General features: G+C 42.3%; 1 protein-coding gene across 1 annotated transcript in view; it reads left to right on the forward strand.

Moving 5' to 3' along the window:
- Positions 1 to 1,260: 1,260 nt before the first annotated feature.
- Positions 1,261 to 23,506, forward strand: part of LOC124260791 (ankyrin repeat domain-containing protein 17-like) — a 28,915-nt gene continuing 6,669 nt past the window's right edge. The window contains exons 1-5 of the mRNA XM_046695108.1: positions 1,261 to 1,348; positions 2,779 to 2,915; positions 6,072 to 6,173; positions 19,250 to 19,498; positions 21,156 to 21,240. Coding sequence (XP_046551064.1) covers positions 1,261 to 1,348; positions 2,779 to 2,915; positions 6,072 to 6,173; positions 19,250 to 19,498; positions 21,156 to 21,240 — 661 coding nt within the window. The remainder of the gene's footprint in view (positions 1,349 to 2,778; positions 2,916 to 6,071; positions 6,174 to 19,249; positions 19,499 to 21,155; positions 21,241 to 23,506) is intronic.

A 23,506-nucleotide genomic window follows, 5' to 3' on the forward strand; every position in this document is an offset into this window, starting at 1 on the left:
TCTGGAATAGACATGTACACGGCCTCACAGTCACTGAGGCCAACAGACCCGCCGTTCACCTTTTTAATAAACACAATGAAAATCAATGGATTCTCTGTCCCTTTTGACACAGGTATGATTGACAAATAGGTAACTTGGCAGATAGGTGATATAACATTTCCAATAACAGTCATGGTAATTCTGCATGATCAAAATAGCTAACCAATAACACTTCTTAATAAATGTTATTGAAAGATGTCGTCAATCAATAAATGTAATTGACAGATGTCGTCAATCAATGTTATCGGTGATTAGCCAATTTGAGAGTGTTATTGTACCTGTTGTGTACCAATTTGAGTGTTGTATGTACCAATATAATCAATAAATGTAATGAATAACATTAATTTATATATGTGATCAATAAAACAACCAACTAGAACCAGTGAGATGATCATATCCACATCGCCGCAGGGGATGATTTTATGGAACGGATGTCACACTGTTGTGACGATAGGGTGTTAGGATAGAAACTGCACACGGCAAGATTAGGCTAAGCGTGTATTCTATATATCTGCTAAACGTTTCCCAATCGAGTGTTCAGTAGATCTGATGTCATGGTAATTCAATTACCTACCGACCCGAGAAGATCCTGAATTGGTCCTCACCAAACCATGCTTGGCAAATGAGGCGACTAACGGAATCGGGTAGTCAAGCTCGCAGACTTGGTTGACACATGTCATCGTATACCAATTGCGTAGATCGATGCTCATGTCTTTGATCACCAGATTGTCTGGTGCAGACTCGATTTTTACAGACCGCCGCCATATAGGTGGTTAAACAACAAACAATCAATTACTTAGCATTACATAAACTGTAGCTCCTGAGACAATTGTGGGCATGATTGCTACAGGTGCAACTCTTGCGACAACTACAATCCTTGGTACCACTACTTCTGCTGCTACAGCTGCAGCTCCTCTGACGACTACAGCCTTGGGTACCACTACTGCTGCAACAGCTGCAACTCATGTGACGACTACAGCCCTGGGTACCACTACTTCTGCTGCTACAGCTGCCGCTCCTCTGACGACTACAGCCCTGGGTACCACTACTTCTGCTGCTACAGCTGCAGCTCCTCTGACGACTACAGCCTTGGGTACCACCACTACTGCTGCTACAGCTGCTACTGTTGTGACGACTGCAGCCCTGAGTGATACCACTTCAACTGCCAAGACTGCTACTTCTGTGACTAAAGCCCCGGGTGCCACCACTACCACAACTGCAATGACTGCTACTACCGCATCTGCAGCTGCAACAGGGACGACTAGTACAACCACATCTGCAACAACACCAGTTACATCGTGTGAGGATGGTATGTATATCAGACACATAGTCTAACCGTCACATCTGAATAGCAACGCACTGTAACCATCCAACGACCAGCAAGAAAAATATATACAGAGTAACAGCCATGTATTATTAGCCATGTCTCTTAACTAGCAACTCTTCGCAGAATTACCATCATGTCTAAATAGCATAGCTGTCAAGCTGAGAGTCTCAATAAGTGAGAAGCTGGGGTCCCGGCCAGGTTCAGGGCGACCGAGGGGAGTGGGGTGGGGGCGGGTGGTGGGGTCGTTTTTTATGTCAGTTGGTGGTAACATATTTCAATAATGGAGACTTTAGAGAGGTAGTTCTTGAATGCGTGAGATTGAGGCAGGATGTGTGAGGGTTGAGAGATATGGATAAGTTGTTGTTGCCGTTAGTCGCCTCTTAAGGCAAGCCTGGCTTACTGAAGTTCAAATCTAATCTGCACGAGTCATTCTCACAAATAATGTTCATCTTAAGGCACCATGTTCTCCAAATATACGGTTCTAAATGAAGATCGTGTTAAGCTTGCGTAGTAGTCCCTCCTCAAGCTCCAGTAGATATTACTGATTATATGAATTTATTGAAACTTGTTAAAACTTACCACTCAATACTCATCCATTGATATATGTATATCTCCGTGAAAATCCGGATGAGTGAGTGAGTGAGTACAATTTAATGTCACATCGGCAATATTTCAGCCATACCATAAATTGGAACATAAATTCTAGAAACTCTGGATGAGAATTGATCTCCACACGAGGCAAGTAACAGTGATCAGGCTCGCTGTATTGGTTGACGTAGATCGATGCTTATAATATTACTGGATAAAATGGTCCAGACTCGACCATTCAAATCTTCAACGTAACATGCTCGACAATGTCTCAAGTGGATATGTTAGGCAGGCTCGGCCCCCAAACTGAAATGACGTCAAGTCTGACTTACATAGCTTATGTACTTGTCGTGAGAATCGACAGGGACAGGTAGATAGACCCTATGACTTGATGTCATTGCATTTGAGCTGATAGATACTCATGATATCGGTCACCGGATTGCTTGTTCCAGAACAGATTATTTACTTACTGTCGTCTTCTTGAGGAGATATTGCTGTGTTTGAGCGGCATTAAACCAAATAAATACAAATACACACACACACACACACACACACACACACACACACACACACACACACACATTAGAAAAAAAGAAAAATAAGAAATAAGAGCTAATGTACCCAAGTACCCAATATGGGCGATGGGGTGGAATAGTGCTTAAAGCGGTGGCGAAGATCCGTGTTCGATTCCTCATACGGGTACAACATGTGAAGCCCATTTCTTGTGTGTCCCCTTCTGCTCTGCTAAAAGCTGCATAAAACCCAACTCATTCACCATTAGGTACGAATTACGACCCTGACGCCGGATGCTGATCTTCTTGCAGGCTATCTTTATGTTGGCTGCTATTTGGATGACTGGGACAGAATGATCAATGATGAATTTTACTGGAACACCTCCATGACGCACGAATGGTGTCTGGCGCGATGCGGGCAGGGCAACTATCTTTTCGCTGGACTTCAGGTAAGTCAACTGTACCCGCTACTCCATGTCACTGACCTAAACAACGTCGTATCTCCCCTTAGAAAGTCTACTGATACTGGTGGCCCAAAACATATATACTAAGCATCAAAAGAAACGTCAGTTTGGAAGTGTCCTTCGCAGAAACGGATAACTGTAAACTCATCTAATGTTTTGATTGTATATTTTTGACAACATCTCCAACTTTACCTGAGCAAAGACATTCCTTCCCAAACTCATTCGAACCTGGGAAGTGGTATCAAAAACGCAACCTGATCTTGGAGATGGTACGGTGTTCTCCATGTTTTTCATGCAACTCGTGCTGCACGTGCTGTTTACAGGGACCAACCCTATAAAATGCACCCCCAAACCTGGTTGAAACATTCACATTACAACGTTAGCAGGATGCTGCTACTCACGACAGCTCAGAGGAATCAGGCGCTAGGAAGACTTGAAGCTGGCCACACTGCACAAGCCGTTGCCAATCACTTCCAGGTCAGCGTTCGGACCACCTACAGGCTGCAGCAACGTTTCCGGGCCACCAACACCACAAATAATCGCCCCTGGCAGATCAAGGGTAACCACAAGACGACAAGACCGGCATGTTGTGCGACAGCATGTACATAATCCCTTCATTCCGGCATCCGAAACAGCACGCCAGACAGTGGAAAGACCAATCAGTACGCTGACGTCTTACCAACGGGAACCTCCATTGCCGTAGACCTTACCGTAGACCTATCCTCACCCCTCGTCATCGTCGTGAACGTCTACAGTTTGCCCTCCGAAACTGGCGATACAGCAATGGGGAACTGTTCTGTTCACAGATGAGAGTCAGTACTGCGTATCAACTGCAGATGGCAGAAAAAGAATATGGCGACGACGTGGCCAGCGTTACTCAGACCAATGTGTTATGGAAAGAGACTCATGGGGAGGTGCAAGCATCACGAGACTCGGTTAAAATGAGAAGAAACCAGTTTTGACGTGCACTCGCTATTTTTAACGAGAAAATCAAGACACAAACCAGTTCAAGCGCAAGAAATTGCTTCCAAATGTAGTCACTATTTCTAACTTCCAAATGTACATGTAGTCGTCATCTTTAACCAGCAAAACAAGACAACAGTCCAGTTCAAAAGAAAGGAAAATAAGAGAATGGTTACTTGCGTGTGTACGGTTAGTGGTCTTAAATCAGCGATAAACGACCACCACAAAACTGAAAACAGGCTAGCTGTATCTTCATTCCAGCACGACTGACAAGCGTTTTAAAACCGAACTCTTTGGCGCGCCAGAACACAAGACGTGAAGGGCCTTTTCCTGGAAATCGCTTGGTATCGTCTAGCTGAGGACAGGTTGTGTAATGAACAAATTAAGACATGTTCACCAAAACTAATGCTTTATTGCAGGAACCAATATGAGTGTACTTGAAACAAGTAGAATAAATATGTAAAAAAAAATACATGTCAGAGCAAGTACAATTAATTAATTTTTCTCAAGCGAATCATTAATCCCCTCTACTGTATGGCAATCGACTCGCCCAAATTCAAGCCGTGAAGTCGCTTGCTCACGGAACTGCTTTTTTAAACCAGGCAACTATTCCCAATTTAGAAAAGACCTGACATGGCAGCTTTTACGTTTGAAACATGGACAGTGGAAGTGGAAGGACTGCTCGGGACGGAAGCGCTAGGGCATATGGGCCGACGTGTGTTGTCGACGTCATGCCCGCTAGATCTAGACCCGGTTTGAAGTATGTCGGAATATTGCCGCTTTTGCGTTGCTGACGATTTTCCTGCTTCGAAGTTTCTTCAATGGGATTGGGGTCAATAATTCTTTTTTCAAACCATTCACTTTTACTTCAAAAACATCAAAGATGCTGCCGAGGTAGAAATCGCCGATGTCCGACATGTTGTTTTAAAACAAATGGGTCAACGAGTTCATTGTATTCATACGCGGTGCATCGGTCACTTTAATTAGCGGCCATTAAAGGTCACATGCAACCAAAAAATCAAACATAATTAAAACACAATTATCACTTATTCATGACAAATAATATGCATTGCTGGTTATGAAAAAACATATAAACAAAATTATAAGCGTACAATCGCAAATCAAAAGTGCAATATGGGTTTACTTCCCAAGAAACGAAGCAGCCGGGATACCGAACCCAGTCAGAGCGGGTGGGTGTGCACTCAAGTGTAACGGCTGGTTCATTTGCAGATTCCCTCACGGCTCATTGTGTGTGTATATAGAGATGTTGGGTTTTGTAAATACATGCTCATTTTCTGTGTATAACATCAACAGACATCATAACATGTCATGTGAACAAGTATCACACCTGCTTGTCTGTGTAATTACATAATGTGACAGAGACTGAACTCGGGCCATAAATCAATGCGTTTTTGTTTATGGTGTATAGCCTGATAGGTGTTAAGTTCAAATTGCATGTGGTCAGTGATCGATGTTGTGTATTGAATATTGTCATGAGCAGACAGGCAGGCATACGCATAGGTGTCAATAAAACAAGACATTGAGTATTGTCTGTAACAACGACATATCTGTATCACAGTTAGAAATTCTGTCAACGCTAAATATGACATTGCTTTTATCTATCGAACTGAGAAAGTGACTCGGTAAGAAGAACGTGTGGTGAAATAGACAAATGAAATTATATAAACATTTAATCTACTGTCATAACATATGAAAAGCTCGCGCCTGTGAAATAACAACAAAACATTAGAAAAATAGCTCACACCAAAGCCTTCTCCGAGTACTCACCGGACAACCCTCCTCTAACCTGCGCGAACCTATTTCACTGCGCATGTGCTATGAGCGCAGCCCAGCTGTTGAAACCACTTGAATTCCCCCAAGCGCTGGGGGAAAATTAGTGAATCGTTTGAACTCCGATTTCGCGCGTTTTTTTTCATCACGTTATTTTTCAACTTTTTAAGTTGAATTTGTACTTTTGATGATTTGTTTCGGTAAGTCCATACCAAAAGGTATCAGAATCTGCAAAGTTGTGTTTTACGTTGCATGTGACCTTTAAACTGCCATTTAAGGACGGTTTTGATGACCCCTCAGCCAATCAGAATCGAGTATCACACAATGTCGTGCTAAAATTTTGTTTTAAATGCAAGACATCATAGCAACAGGCTCATTTTCTTTCAGAATCATTTGCAATGTTTCTGTGGAAACTCCTATGACGACGTGAAGTATACAGCCCAGAACGAAGGGGACTGCGACGCTCCATGTCGTGGCAACATCAGCCAGGTGTGTGGCGGCCACTTCAGACTGTCTTTGTTTATGTGCATCTGATCCGTTTTGGGAACAATGTTTGATGAAGTATGTCAAATATTTGTCCGTTTGGTTTAAACTGTGTCGATATTTACATTCATATAATTTCATTTTTATTTCAATCGTAACCATTATCGATGTCATAGGGACGTTTATCATTGTCATGGTGGCGGTCTGTAAATAACCGAATCCGGACCAGACAATCCAGTTATCAACAGCATGAGCATGTATCTACGCAGCTGGGATACGATGACTTGCGTCAGCGAGCCTGCCCACCCGATCTCGTTAGTCGCCTCTTACGACAAACATGGGTTGCTGAAGATAAATTCTAGGCCGGATCTTCACGGGTCGTGTTTGTAATGAAGATTTCAAGCACAGACAAAATTAACATTCTCATGTCTCTTTGACCCCTATGCGTATCTTTATCTGAACAGTGTTTTAATACATGATCTACATTTAAGGCTGATGAACCCTTATAACGCACACTTGGACAGAAGTGAATACTGACGTGACATAAACTGACGTACAAAAGAAAGTAGACACCTGGGCCCACTTGCACAGAACGATCTTAGCGCTACAATTATTGTAAATCCTTGAGATCGCGATCTTAGGCTTCGGCTACAATCGCCATCGACTTGCACAAAGCGATTGTAGGCTAAGATCGTTGTAAGTTATAATCGAAACTTACAATTGGTCCGGACCAACTGTAAGGAGCTAAGATCATTGTAGTCTGTGACAAAATGGTGTTCAAGTTTCACGCAAATAATCAGCTTTACGTTTGGAGATAGCGTGCTTTTATATTGCATAAAACTGTACTGTATGATTCGCCTCGACACTTCAACAACACGGAGAATGCACAACCGATTTAACGTCGGATACATTGTTATTTGCTGTAGTGAACCACAGAACTATCGAGTCGATATCACAAAGTACTATTCCCAACCGATTCAATGTTGGAATAAGTGTGAAACAACATTCCTTTTTGATAATCAAGGAAGGATACTAGCAAATGGTGTCCGCGTACGATTAACAATGGCCGTGACCTTTTCATTAACTCAAGAGCAGATAATTTTAGTTTATGGGCAAGATGGGAGTGGTTTCCCCTGGCTTATGCCGTTGCCGTAGAGTCTGTCATGCCCAATCCCAGAGCTCAAGATATTTTCTTTTCGGTGATGGAGTGATTTTGTCTTAGTTAATCATTAAAGTAATCAAGTTAACGTGCAAAATCAAGATTCAATTTTAATTTCACTTTTAGAAAAATATTTATCAACGCAATAGGGTCATATCATTAATATACTGTGAATGAGTATTTAACAACTGCTCTCTCGATATATTATTTGATATTCGTATTTCCCTGTCATGAATTCTTTACAACACTTCTGTAGCCATATTACATTTTCTGGTTATATTGTGAGAAAACCAATACTTGTAGGGTATATTTTTGATTTTACACACAAAAAAAAAAAAAGGAAAAAAAACAGCTGTGCATTAAACAATGTCTCATTGACAACCAGTGGAAAATCATGCATTTAGGTGTTATATCATAAGTAAATATTGTCGATATTTGATATATTATTATAATTTTCATAATTATTAAGTCACTAAATCTAGACCCAAATTTATGAATGTATTTTTTTCGCAGTTCAATATTTTCATAAAACATGGGTAGGTATCTCCGTGGTTGAAATATCACATTCTCAATTCATAAATCAAGACAGTTAAAATGTAGAAAAATATATGCTATCGTCCACGTAATCGTTTCCTTCGAAGATTTCTTGGAATGTTTGTCATGAAAATTCTGCAAAGTGCGATTGAGGGAGGTATGTATTGTGTGCAGGGACCAGTATCACTCTCTATTTGCGCAGTATGCTATGCGCACTTGCAGACAACTGTAGACAGGAGTCGAGTTTAAGAAATTCGCACCTCCACCGTTGAAGAGTGCGATCTTAGCTAAGATCGCGATCTTAAATCCATGCGGTCTTACAATCGCGCTAAGATCGGCTTTGTGCAAGTGGATTAGGGCAATTGTATGGTGATTGTAAAGTTGATTGTAGGGGCCTAAGATTGATTGTAACTAAGATTGCTCTGTGCAAGTGGGCCCTGGTGCTTTGGGACTATTTCAGCTTGAAAACAACAGCTTAAACATTTGAAAAAGTCTGTACATTGAGAAATGAAATAGTATTTAGGGTCAGAACTTTATCACCGTTGGAGCCCAACTGTCAAATATAAATTAATGTCACTTCCATGAAATATAACCATTATCGATGTCATCATTGTCATGGAAACGCTAAACTATTCACACAGATGTCAACAGAATTGAGTTCATTGTCATACTAACATGATGACGTATATTGAATAAAGAGAAAATGTTTCTTTGTATTGGTTCATCAAAGCAATACTTCTATCCTGAGCATGTATATGTGAGTGAGTGAGTTTAGTTTTACGCCGCACTCAGCAATATCCCAGCTATATGGCGGCGGTCTGTAAATAATCGAGTCCGGACCAGACAATCCAGTGATCAACAGCATGAGCAACGATCTACGCAAATGGCATACACTGACATGTGTTAACCAAGCCAGCCATTCTGACCACCCGATCCCGTTAGTCGCCTCTTACGACAAGCATGGATTACTGAAAATCAATTCTAACCCGGATCATCACGGGTACGTGTCCTTCTTGACTGACTGATTGGGTTTAGTTTTACGCTGCTTTCAGCAATATTCCAGCAATATTACGGCGGGGGACACCGGTAATGGGCTGCACACATTGTACCCAGTTCATCTTGAACAACAGTCCAGAGAGACAAGATATTTGAGAGTTGTCTGCTCTTGTTAAGCATGGACGATTTTATCTCTCTTTAATGAAACAGCTTCTAGAAGGCGGACAGTAGATATATTTGAATTGCGAAAGTGCGATCCAAGAACATTTAAGACCTGGCCCGTTTCTAATAAACAGTTTATAATACGGCTTTGATATCTATTTGATAACCTATTCAAAGTGAATGAAGTCAGTCAGTTGCCAAGACAATTCTGATTCTATGAAGAAAGGTCTATTTCAAGAAATTCTGTACTGATAATAATTTTGACCTCGTGTATAAATCGTTACTTCTGGGGTAGGTGTATTGACCTTTTGACTTTGAAGCTACACATGTTGTAGAATAATTAGGCCATAATCCTCCATCAGTTTTATCTGCAGGCCTTACATGGGTGCAGTGAACTGCGCCTTGACAACAGGGCCAACTGTGCCCCCACAGTCATCAGAAATACACGTACAACGTATATTGCTACATAATGAAACTATTGGGTGGATGTGTGAGTGAGTGAGTGAGTTAAATGTACAGACGCATCGGCAGCATTTCAGCCATATCGTGACAAGACGTAGCTATCAATTCATTATAAATACAGTCAATTATAGAAACCTGTCCACAGAGAACAGTAAAAACTAGAATACCACAGAATGGAATTTTAAACTATACACAAAGAACTAGTTAAGCAACCCCGACATATCTCACGATTGGATGATCCCTGATTTTAACCCTTTGGAGTATATCTTGGACATGGGTGATCGTCCTGTGCAACAAAGGTATCCTTCACAGAACCTGGCCCAACTGGAAGCTGATTTACACTGGGAATGGCGTTGTGTGCCCCTTCGGAGGATCAAGAGGCTGATTTACACTGGGATGGCGTTGAGTGCCCCTTCGGAGGATCCAGAGGCTGATTTACACTGGGAATGGCGTTGAGTGCCCCTTCGGAGGATCAAGAGGCTGATTTACACTGGGAATGGCGTTGAATGCCCCTTCGGAGGATCGACAGGCTGATTTACACTGGGAATGGCGTTGAGTGCCCCTTCGGAGGTCCAGTGGCTGACAGGGGCTACGAGGAGGAGCGTGTTTATCGCCTGATGATTTAACTCTTCTGTCTAAAATAGGAACACACTGCCCCCCTACTGAATGACAACAGAAACAACGTAATACACTTGAAACAATACTGCACAAGGAACAGCACTGCCACATAACAACTGATAATTCCGTGTGGATTCTCAAAATCTCAAAAGATTTGCTTGAATCATTACAATTTCAGAAACGGGCCGACTTCAGCGTATGCTGTGCATCGTTATCATTTAGTACCATTTGTGGTAAAACACCGAGACAACCTCCCAATGGACATCAATTTTTTATCTTCTCTTCGGTTTGACAGAGTCAAAACAAGGTAATTTGATCAAAACGTTTAACTGAGCTTCAGGTATATGAATGATCTGATGTTGTTCAATAACCTCAGACAGCAAACTGCGTTCCTCCGATGTTTTCAGCTGAACTATAATTAGAAAGCCCATAGAAATAACCTTACTTCATACGTATTTAGATATTGGCACACTGATTGAGAGCAACACGACGGGCGTTTCAAGATTTATACCCTTGTAAAGTCAGGCAGAGATCCTGCTTTTCGTCATATGACTTGGTAGCATGCTTTTAATACTGCGCTGGGGCAAATCCTTTCAAAATGAAACTGTATTTTCATTACCTGAAATGTGCTACTACACGATGGCATCAAAATCATCATCAATAGCTACATCACTATGATGAAATGTATTGGGTGGGTGTGTGGGGGTGTGGGGTAGGGCTGGGACGGGTAGGAATAAATGGAATCGAGTCCCCGCAAATGTAAGGAATACAGCGCTTCCGTCAACTGTCTGAATATTCAATCACGGGTTGACAGAGATTATTATAGAAACTTGAAAGGTTGGCAATAAGACATTAAAACAGATCTTAGGCTATTTAATTTACGTCTATTTAACCAATGTAAAAGAGTATCAGCATTACTTACATTCCTCGTTAAAACACAGAACTTTTCGTTCCCGCCGCTCATGCGTAGATAAATTACAATCGTTAATAATAACCTTCGGACAATACCAATGTTGTAAATGTGTGTTACGTCAATTATGAAAAAGACAAGTTATTATCTGCCCTTGTCATTACGGAGTTCTCTCCCTTTCCGGGTACTCGATTCCTAGAAATAGGACTCGATTCCAGGTGTACCCGACCCGGATTCGAGTACCCGAGTACCCGTCCCAGCCCTAGTGTGGGGTGCGCTTGATTAAGTTCCATGTGTTTGGTATATGTAAAAGCAAATTAGATTATGCTATGGTTTCCGTACATATCATCTATTTTACACGGCAAGTAACAACAAAAGTATTCAACCCAATCCTGTGTAACAACAATTCTGTGAAATCTGAATAATTTAGGTGACTTATTTATATATAGTATGTAGATCTGGTTACTCCTAACTGGATGTAGCTGAAGGAATGTGACACAGTTCTTTAATGCTGGCATTCATGCATGAAAGAGAGACTGAGAGAGAGGTGGGTGGATGGAGAGCAGTTGAGGGAGGGAGGAGGGAGGAAGAGTGGAGATTGAGAGAGAGGCAGAGAGAGACTGAGAGAGTGGTGGGTGGATGGAGAGCAGTTGAGGGAGGGAGGGACGAGGGAGGAAGAGTGGAGATTGAGAGAGAGGCAGAGAGAGACTGAGAGAGAGGTGGTGGTGGATGGAGAGCAGTTGAGGGAGGGAGGGAGGAGGGAGGAAGAGTGGAGATTGAGAGAGAGGGAGAGGGTGAGAGTGGATGGGAGAGCCGAGAGAGGGAGGGAGGAGGGAGGGAGGAGGGAGGAAGAGTGAAGATTGAGAGAGAGGCAGAGAGAGAATGAGAGAGGTGGTGGATGGAGAGCAGTTGAGGGAGGGAGTGAGGAGGGAGGAAGAGTGGAGATTGAGAGAGAGGCAGAGAGAGAATGAGTAATAAATACGGATGTTCATGTATTGTAAGTCTTGATACTGATTATAAAAGCGTTTCTCTTCTGGAAGTTGGCGTTTACGTAAAGGTATAAAGATGTCCGTTAACAGCAGATAACAACAATTACGCACTGAAAAAACACTTGGAGCAAACCAGAGAGAAAAAACAACACTACCACAAAGTTGTGCTTATGAAGCAACGACAAGGCCCCGATTTTTCGAAACAATTTCATTTTAGTAATAAATTTTCTCGAAATAATCTGAACTCGATTTAGGTCTGAAACTGAATTGGAAGTTTCTAAAGGGGTTTTTCGTGTTTTTTTTAATTTGTTCCAAAAGTTGCTAAAGTTGTTTTTTGATGACAAAATGGCCCTGATGAATAGGCGCAGACGCTGCAGGGTGAAACGTACATCCACTCCGAGAGATACCGACAAACTTTAAGGATGAACAATTTCGTTATTCAGGTGATTCGGATTTAACCGCAGTTGCAACGAAGTGAATATCATCAAGAATGTCCTTATTACAATAAGCACAGCTTCTGTATTATACTGTCAGGAATTTCTTGTATATTGTAATTTATTGTACTGACATTGTAATTTCTTCGTCGTGTATAAAAGTATTGATACTGTAACAAATAAATAACTTGGTGACATTTACAACTCCGAAAACTATTCAAGAACATTTGAATGATATTTAAATGTAATAAGAATGAAGTTGAAAAATTGTCTTTGAATAGTTTCATCGTGTACATATTTGCACATGGTTATTGGCTCATCAGGCTTGGAAGTAGCAAAAGTCCTTAACTCAAGATTTTTTGTTCAATTCGTATATCTGGATGCGAAGTTCGGGAATTTCACCTTTCCCTTATGACACATGCTTATGATAAATTTTGTAAACACGCTCTTAATCTTCCATGAAATTCACCAACACTGGTTGCACGTGGTGAAATATTCATTAAAAGTTGATCTGTATTGTAAAAACATTAAATATTGGATCCGATTGTTAACTCAAGTAGATAATGTAAGGGTGTTCTAATATTGATAAACAGTCATGGACATCTGCACTTGAACGTTACTGTAATTAGACTTTCATAGAGGTGTTAAAATTAATGTTTCCTTCGAATGTTATTTGCTTAACGGAAAGGTGACAGTGTATATGAATGCTCTAAGTAGACTTCGATATTCTAACCACAGTCTAATGGTGGAATTTGGTAGATATTTTGGGTTAGAAAAGGTAATCGTTAACTGTGGTGTCCATCATGGGGAAACAGAGTACCAGTTCTGTATTTAATGCTGGAACTTCTGTCGTATCATTCTACAATACTGTTATACGTTTCCACCCCAGAGAAATTAGGCCCATCTCTTCATGGCTGACAGTGTCCTTGATATTATTAATCTTGGAAACTTTAAGCAATGGTGAGACGTACAATGTTTTACTTCATAGAAGATCAGTGACGACCTACCATACCATAACATTGCATAACTAATGACATTTGGTATATATCTCTATCAGCTGTACGGATATTAATGATTTCTGTAGTTTGGAGGATGACATGTTTGGTAGGGTATGTGGCCGGCCTGCTGTGTTAGTGATGGGGTATCACCAGTGTCTGAGCTGCTTTGATTGTGATGGGTATGTGGCTGGTCTATTGGGATGGTGATGGGTATGTGGCTGGTAAATTGGGATGGTGATGGGTATGTGGCTGGTCTATTGGGATGGTGATGGGTATGTGGCTGGTCTATTGGGATGGTGATGGGTATGTGGCTGGTCTATTGGGATGGTGATGGGTATGTGGCTGGTCTATTGGGATGGTGATGGGTATGTGGCTGGTCTATTGGGATGGTGATGGGTATGTGACAGGTCTGTTGGAATGGTGATGGGATATGGGTCTGGTCTGTTGGGATCGTTATGTATGTGGGAGGTAATGGTGTATGTGGCTGGCATGTTGGGATGGTGATGGTGTATGTGGCTGGCCTGTCGTGTTCGTGATTGGGTATGTGGCTGGCCTGTTGTGTTGGTGATTGGGTATGTGGCTGGCCTGTTGTGGTGGTGACGTGGTATGTGGCTGACCTGTTGTGTTAGTGACGGGGTATGTGGCTGACCTGTTGTGTTGGTGACGGGGTATGTGACTGGCCTGTTGTGTTGGTGACGAGTATGTGGCTGACCTGTTGTGTTAGTGACGGGGTATGTGGCTGGGTTGTTTTGTTGGTGACGGGGTATGTGGCTGGCCTGTTGTGTTGGTGACTGGGTATGTGGCTGGCCTGTTGTGTTAGTGATTTGACCTGTTTGGTTGGTCTGTTTGGATAGCAATTGTGTATGTGGCCTGTTGGGATCGTGATGTATGTGAGTGATTGAGCTAAAATTTAAAGTGATGGTGGATGTGACTGGTCTGTTGGGATGGTGATGGTGTATCTTGCTGGTCTGTTAGGATGGTGATGGGGTGTGTGGCTGGTCTGTTGGGATGGTGATGGGATATGTAGCTGGCTAGCTATAATCGAAGCGTTCGTGGCTTTATGAACTTCGTAAGCCCATTCTTAACACATTGGCTACGATCAAATGTACGAACTATGAAGCTGGTCTGTTAGGATGGTGTTGGTGTATGTGGCTCGTCTGTTGGGATGGTGATGGTGTATGTAGCTTGTCTGTTGGGATGGTGATGGTGTATGTGGCTCGTCTGTTGGGATGGTGTATGAAGCTGGTCTGTGGGGATGGAGATGGTGTATGTGACTGGTCTGTTAGGATGGTGATGGTGTATGTAGCTGGTCTGTGGGGATGGTGATGGTGTATGTAGCTAGTCTGTTGGGATGGTGATGGTGTATGTGACTGGTCTGTTAGGATGGTGATGGTGTATGTGACTGGCCTGTTGGGATGGTGATGGTGTATGTGACTGGTCTGTTAGGATGGTGATGGTGTATGTGACTAGCCTGTTGGGATGGTGATGGTGTATGTGACTGGTCTGTTGGGATGGTGATGGTGTATGTGGCTAGTCTGTTGGGATGGTGATGGTGTATGTGGCTGGTCTGTTAGGATGGTGATGGTGTATGTAGCTGGTCTGTTAGGATGGTGATGGTGTATGTGGCTGGTCTGTTGGGATGGTGATGGTGTATGTGGCTCGTCTGTTGGGATGGTGATGGTGTATGTAGCTGGTCTGTTAGGATGGTGATGGTGTATGTAGCTGGTCTGTTAGGATGGTGATGTATGTGGTCTGTTGTGATACTGATAAGTATGTGGCTGGGCTGTTGTGATACTGATTGGTATGTGGCTGGTCTGTTGTGATACTGATTGGTATGTGGCTTGGCTGTTGTGATACTGATTGGTATGTGACTGGTCTGTTGTGATACTGATTGGTATGTGGCTGGTCTGTTGTGATACTGATTGGTATGTGGCTGGGCTGTTGTGATACTGATTGGTATGTGGCTGGGCTGTTGGGATACTGATTGGTATGTGGCTGGGCTGTTGGGATACTGATTGGTATGTGGCTGGGCTGTTGTGATACTGATTGGTATGTGGCTGGTCTGTTGTGATACTGATTGGTATGTGGCTGGCTGTTGTGATACTGATTGGTATGTATTGATTGGCTGTTGGGATACTGATTGGTATGTGGCTGGTCTGTTGTGATACTGATAAGTATGTGGCTAGGCTGTTGTGATACTGATTGGTATGTGGTTGGGCTGTTGGGATACTGATTGGTATGTGGCTGGGCTGTTGTGATACTGATTGGTATGTGGCTGGGCTGTTGTGATACTGATTGGTATGTGGCTGGGCTGTTGGGATACTGATTGGTATGTGGCTGGCCTGTTGTGATACTGATTGGTATGTGGCTTGGCTGTTGTGATACTGATTGGTATGTGGCTGGTCTGTTGTGATACTGATTGGTATGTGGCTGGGCTGTTGTGATACTGATTGGTATGTGGCTGGGCTGTTGGGATACTGATTGGTATGTGGCTGGCTGTTGGGCTGTTGGGATACTGATTGGTATGTGGCTGGGCTGTTGGGATACTGATTGGTATGTGGCTGGTCTGTTGTGATACTGATTGGTATGTGGCTGGGCTGTTGTGATACTGATTGGTATGTGGCTGGGCTGTTGTGATACTGATTGGTATGTGGCTGGGCTGTTGGGATACTGATTGGTATGTGGCTTGGCTGTTGTGATACTGATTGGTATGTGGCTGGGCTGTTGTGATACTGATTGGTATGTGGCTGGGCTGTTGTGATACTGATTGGTATGTGGCTGGGCTGTTGGGATACTGATTGGTATGTGGCTGGGCTGTTGTGATACTGATTGGTATGTGGCTGGTCTGTTGTGATACTGATTGGTATGTGGCTGGGCTGTTGTGATACTGATTGGTATGTGGTTGGGCTGTTGGGATACTGATTGGTATGTGGCTGGGCTGTTGGGATACTGATTGGTATGTGGCTGGGCTGTTGGGATACTGATTGGTATGTGGCTGGGCTGTTGGGATACTGATTGGTATGTGGCTGGTCTGTTGGGATACTGATTGGTATGTGGCTGGTCTGTTGTGATACTGATTGGTATGTGGCTGGTCTGTTGTGATACTGATTGGGATGTGGCTTGGCTGTTGTGATACTGATTGGTATGTGGCTGGGCTGTTGTGATACTGATTGGTATGTGGCTGGGCTGTTGTGATACTGATTGGTATGTGGCTGGGCTGTTGTGATACTGATTGGTATGTGGCTGGGCTGTTGTGATACTGATTGGTATGTGGCTGGTCTGTGATTGGATACTGATTGGTATGTGGCTGGGCTGTTGGGATACTGATTGGTATGTGGCTGGGCTGTTGTGATACTGATTGGTATGTGGCTGGTCTGTTGTGATACTGATTGGTATGTGGCTGGGCTGTTGTGATACTGATTGGTATGTGGCTGGCTGTTGATACTGATTGGTATGTGGCTGTCTGTTGTGATACTGATTGGTATGTGGCTGGTCTGTTGGGATACTGATTGGTATGTGGCTGGGCTGTTGTGATACTGATTGGTATGTGGTTGATACTAATTGGGCTGTTGGGATACTGATTGGTATGTGGCTGTTGTGATACTGATTGGGATGTTGGGATGTTGGGATACTGATTGGTATGTGGCTGGGCTGTTGTGATACTGATTGGTATGTGGCTGGGCTGTTGGGATACTGATTGGTATGTGGCTGGGCTGTTGTGATACTGATTGGTATGTGGCTGGTCTGTTGTGATATTGATTGGTATGTGGCTGGGCTGTTGTGATACTGATTGGTATGTGGCTGGGCTGTTGTGATACTGATTGGTATGTGGTTGGGCTGTTGGGATACTGATTGGTATGTGGCTGGGCTGTTGGGATACTGATTGGTATGTGGCTGGGCTGTTGGGATACTGATTGGTATGTGGCTGGGCTTTTGTGATACTGATTGGTATGTGGCTGGCCTGTTGTGATACTGATTGGTATGTGGCTGGGCTGTTGTGATACTGATTGGTATGTGGCTGGTCTGTTGTGATACTGATGATTGGTATGTGGCTGGGCTGTTGTGATACTGATTGGGATGTGGCTTGGCTGTTGGGATACTGATTGGTATGTGGCTGGGATACTGTTGTGATACTGATTGGTATGTGGCTGGTCTGTTGTGATACTGATTGGTATGTGGCTGGCTGTTGTGATACTGATTGGTATGTGGCTGGTCTGTTGTGATACTGATTGGGATGTGGCTTGGCTGTTGGGATACTGATTGGTATGTGGCTGGTCTGTTGTGATACTGATTGGTATGTGGCTGGTCTGTTGTGATACTGATTGGTATGTGGTTGGGCTGTTGGGATACTGATTGGTATGTGGCTGGGCTGTTGGGATACTGATTGGTATGTGGCTGGGCTGTTGGGATACTGATTGGTATGTGGCTGGGCTGTTGGGATACTGATTGGTATGTGGCTGGTCTGTTGGGATACTGATTGGTATGTATGTGGTTGGCTGTTGGGATACTGATTGGTATGTGGCTGGCCTGTTAGGATACTGATTGGTATGTGGCTGGGCTGTTAGGATACTGATTGGTATGTATGTGGCTGGTCTGTTATGGATGGTGTTGGGATACTGATTGGTATGTGAAGCTGGTCTGTTAGGATACTGATTGGTGTATGTGGCTGGTCTGTTGGGATACTGATGGTGGGTATGTGGCTCCTGTTGTTGGGATACTGATTGGTGTATGTAGCTGGTCTGTTAGGATACTGATTGGTATGTGGCTGGTCTGTTAGGATACTGATTGGTATGTGGTGGCTGTTGGGATACTGATTGGTATGTGGCTGGGCTGTTGTGATACTGATTGGTATGTGGCTGGTCTGTTGATACTGATTGATGTGGCTTGGCTAAGTATGATTGGTCTGGGCTGTTGTGATACTGATTGGTATGTGGCTGGGCTGTTGTGATACTGATTGGTATGTGGCTGGGCTGTTGTGATACTGATTGGTATGTGGCTGGTCTGTTGTGATACTGATTGGTATGTGGCTGGTCTGTTGTGATACTGATTGGTATGTGGCTTGGGCTGTTGGGATACTGATTGGTATGTGGCTGGGCTGTTGTGATACTGATTGGTATGTGGCTGGTCTGTTGTGATACTGATTGGTATGTGGCTGGTCTGTTGTGATACTGATTGGTATGTGGCTTGGCTGTTGTGATACTGATTGGTATGTGGCTGGCCTGTTGTGATACTGATTGGTATGTGGTTGGTCTCTTGGGATGCTGATTGGTATGTGGCTAGGCTGTTAGGATGGTGATTGATATGTGGCTGGGCTGACTGCATGGTGCAGATAATGGGACTATTGCTTTTGTTTGCGGCGTTAGGGTGACAGTGTTGCAGTATTGGTTTTCAAACTATAACTAAATGTTTCTGCGACCTAAAATGGATTAAAACAGGTATGTATCTTTTGCATGCCCATCGCCCATGGACTTACATGAGTTTGCTACCTGCATGGACCCTGGCTGGAGCCGCTGGCGCGCCCATTATAGCTTGACAGCATGACATAAGAAAACCCTGTCAAGTGGTTGTCTTAGACCTTAAAGCGGTTCAATTAACGTCATAGTGTCGCTGATCTCACTTAAAGGACTGCTGCCCACTCACCATATGGAAAATATACGTGGGCCCCGACAAAACTGCTTCGTATCAACATTAATTCTGCCATGAGGTAATCTGATACCAGTCGTTTAGCTGCCTCAGTAGTCCTCTACTCAGTGTATGGAGGCTCCAGTCTGCTGTCAACACTTCATGATGTTGCTGCTGTGTTCAAATAACTGTCTGCAGGCTGCTTTAACATCAGCTGTTTACTTCATGGTTGTACTTTCCACATGCAGTACAAAGGATTGTGGACTTCAGTTGACGGAGAAGATGAAGAGCAGATCTATCGTTTTAAGGAAACTTGACATGAAGGTATGCCAAACTGAATGTATTGAAGATTCCTTCATATTTGCATCCTGTCGTCGGTCAAGTGAGGAATCCAAGAAGACTGAGAAGACGAGCAGAACCAGAGACCATCCAGAGACTCATCCCAGTGTAAGTTATGTTTGTGTCATGTGTATGAGTATAGATGTGAGTTGTTGTGTGTATGATGAGTATACATCTGTGTAGATTTCTTTCAGAGTGTACGCTGTGTCGTCTGTTGGTGATTATATGCGTGTTGTGTATGTGTGTGTGTGTTTGTGTTTGTGTGTGTGTGTGTGTGTGCGCGCGCGTGCGCGTGCGCGTGTGTGTAAAGGTGTTTTGATGTTCAGACATATATTGAAACTAGAGACCACGGGGACTTATGGTGGATTTATACTAGTCAAGGCACGATGAGGTCGCAGTAAGACGATGTCGAATTGACCACGCCCGTTTTACTCATGAATATTTATCAAACGGTGAAGATCCTCCATTTTGTATCCCTTGTGATGAGAGAAACACAGCCAAGCACGGTTTGCTTGACTGTATAGACTTTTGTCTCATAAGGGATTCTTATTATCAATCATCTTCTTTACAGGATCTTTAAATGAATACCAGCCCTCGTTTAATTCTTGGTTGTTCAAAGGAAAGAAAAGTATTTGATAAATTTGGAGTAGCTAAATTGTTTTAAACTTAGTTTGATGCTATCAGGAACTGAAATTATTAATGGCAGTGGGTCTCAGCGGGTTAACGTGGCATAAAATTATTGTCTTCCTGACAGTGGCACGTGAGTCCAACCTAACTTAAGTGTGTTTTAAGTGCTCGATTACGGTGAATGTTTTTAATATTGGCTAGCTTTCGATACAGCCACTGGTTAACTACGTGATGACATAAATCCTCCTGAGAATCACGTAGGAAGAACTGGTACCGTACGCCCCATGATTCCCCGGGAGGTGGTCTAACTTTGGACGTTAGTGGCCTATAACCTAGCTTTTTAAGTCATACTGATTAACAGGCTGATCATGTAATATTACTTTAATAAACATTTGGTTTGGTTTACACTGAAACTGTGATACTAAACACACTGTTTTACTGTCCTTTGCAGACAGACTTGTACTGTTATTCAAATTGTTCTCATCGCTCTATGGCTGCAATATTGCCGATGCTATGCACAATTTTAGCTCACTCACTCAGATAAGGCACATGGCATGCTTGAGGTAAACTGTTCGATATTGACCGATAATGAAAATTAATAAACCCAATGGTATAAATGAAGTGGATACTAAAAATTATTTATCGGAACATGTTTAGATGAGGCCCGGACGTAAGGTAGTCTACCCCAATTTTGACGTGGAAAATTATTTATACATTGAGATAAGGCCTATTGTAGATCTGACGTAAAATGTAATGTAACCCGCGTACAAGCAAGTAACATTTTCTATGTACCCCGCTGGGAATGCCGAACTCATTTGGTACTTCGTAGTAGTATTTTTTTTATCTCGAATAACATTGACTCACGTGTGGTGTGCGGAATTACCGAAGTTTTGCGAAAGCAAATCGATGGAAGGGAGATAACTCTAAATATGTTTTTCTTGTCTTGTCGTTTGGTACTCCATACTATGATGCTATACCCGTGCTTAAAACAGTTCAAATTTACCATTGAAGTGCTCGGTAAAATAAATACGCTGTTCACTGGTCCCTCCGGGCCCAACTTATAATGTTCTGTATCAACATGTGTTGACCTCGTTAAATTATATCGATAGTAGAGAGACATATGTACTTTTCTCTGAAGGTCCTCACTGAATCCTGTGTCTCCGCGGTCTGCAATGAGACTTCCCAATGTGTGGATGAAGGCTGTAAGAAGGTCTGTATGGAAGGTAAGTGTATCAGGCAGAGGAGTGCATGACGCTCACCTTAGTATAGTCTCTCTCAACCTAGTAAACTCGCAGATCAGTAATACTATCTGAAATATGACAGATTGTCCTTCTAACATAATTCCTTTCACATAACGTCTTGGCATCAAATGTTCTTGAATATGTAATCTAGCACGACATTGAGTGATACTCGATTCTGTTTGGCTGATAATTCATCAAAATTGGCCCTACAAGCACAATGTCACCTAGAAAGAGGTCATAAATTAACATATTATATTTGGGAATGTGTGTAACCCGGGGTGGCTGAGCGGCGTGAACGGCTGACTGGAGGGATGGTGTAAATCCAGCTGGTTACACGCAGGAAGCAAATGTACTGTACGTCCCCATGGTCTCTAGTATGGGAATCTACCTTCAGTTGTTGCCTGTTCTTATATTTTATTGTCTTCCATAGTTAAAGTATTTAGTTTCTCATACTAGTTTTATATCCATATCTGTGATCCTCTAGGTATTGTTCTGTCCAGGCTTTAATAATTTGACTTTATTTATTACAACATTATCTATTATTCAAATCCTCGTCACGATGTGGCTGCAATATTGCCGATGTGGCGTAAAATATTCTACTCACTCACCTATTGTTATGACAGTTTTGAAGAAGGCGCTTAGTTTTCAAGGATATTCATCTTGGATCGCCAAGGAAATTATTCATATTTAAGTCTAAGTTTAAATAGGTTTTACTTCCATAACAAAATTTGAATTCATTTATCATAGTTTTAACTTTTCGACAGGAAAATAATGTTCTAGTGTTTCACTTTCGGATTGGCAAAATGTTCACAGGTTATTCTCTATTACTCCCATTTTGTGAAGAAATGATTTTGATGGTATGATAGGATTCATGGGTTTATACTGGAAATTCCGTGTCTTGCTGCCCGCCTCACAATTGGGTATTGTATCAAAACATTGGGACAGGTTATTTTCTGATATATGTATATCCAACTTTGAGTTCCATTTCAGAAGTAAGATCTCGAAGAGAATAAATACCCCTCATCATTACAAATCAGTTTACAAACTAGTGATGAGATTATGTCCCTGAGAATTTACAATTAATATTTCAATGTGTTCTGTTATTCGGGTTATCTTTTGATAAGTTACTCCATGAGTTGGGTATGAAACTTATCAGTCTGAAATATAAAAATGAAATTATCATTTAATCTGGAGTCGTATTTCAAGACATTGAATTCTTTTAAGTGTCCTGAATCAGCCATTAGCTCCCGAATATATCTAATTCCACACTGATACCATTTAATGGAAATCGGTCCTTAGCGTTTTGCTAATGATATTTGGTAGAACATTCTTGATTCTATTTGCTATTACTCCAGAAGCTATTTTGTAGTCTACATTTACCTCATTAAGGCCGAGAGACGCACATGTGCGACAAATTAATTAGCTTCTCACAGCGAGAGCCGCACATGTGCAACAACAGAAAGCACCTCTTATTCAGCGAGATGCACATGTGTGTCGTACTTTAGCGTTAATCAGAAGAAGTATTTAAAGTGTTACGATAGCAATTGCTAATCATTATTGTAGGCTTATACAGCGTTTGGTAAATGAACACAAGTCCGCGAGAAAGGGGATTATGAGATGTTTTTACAGAGGAAAGTGTCTGGTACTCTTCTTTGGGAGTGGATACTTATCTGCTTCTTATGCACATTGGTTGAATTAGATTTAATGCTTCAGAGGTTACTAAACATTATATTTTCTTCAACTACTAGGAAACAATATACGAAATTGCAAGGACTTACAAAGAATTCCAACACACTAGAATAGTTTGAATTTACTTTCTAGGTATTATTACGTTGTCATATTTCATATAATGGATCGTTTATGCATACATGCACATCTGTAATCTTATGAACCTCGTTTACATTCAGTATGAATATAGGCACGCCCATCTTCATAAATATTTTGGGGGATTAAACTGCAAATGTCTACATTATAATAATTCAGTATCGTGCGACTTTGCTTGAAGAGAAGTTGATTAGAAATGTGAAATATCTCTCTCTGACACCCTGCGTTTTCCAAAGCAGCATTGTAATGGCTGGACTTAGCCTGGTGAATAAGCTCATTCACTTGGTTCCTCTGGGCAGCATGCATCTGCTTGTGGACAGTGAGTCCAGTCTGTCGCATCTGCTTCACTTTGTTTTACTTATCGAAAAACTCTAAAATGTGTTTTCGATCTCTGAGATCTATCTACTCCTATTTGTCTTATGTG

The sequence above is a fragment of the Haliotis rubra genome, unplaced genomic scaffold, assembly GCF_003918875.1.
Source record: "Haliotis rubra isolate DU_JTF1 unplaced genomic scaffold, ASM391887v1 Scf776, whole genome shotgun sequence".
Lineage (NCBI taxonomy): Eukaryota > Metazoa > Mollusca > Gastropoda > Lepetellida > Haliotidae > Haliotis > Haliotis rubra.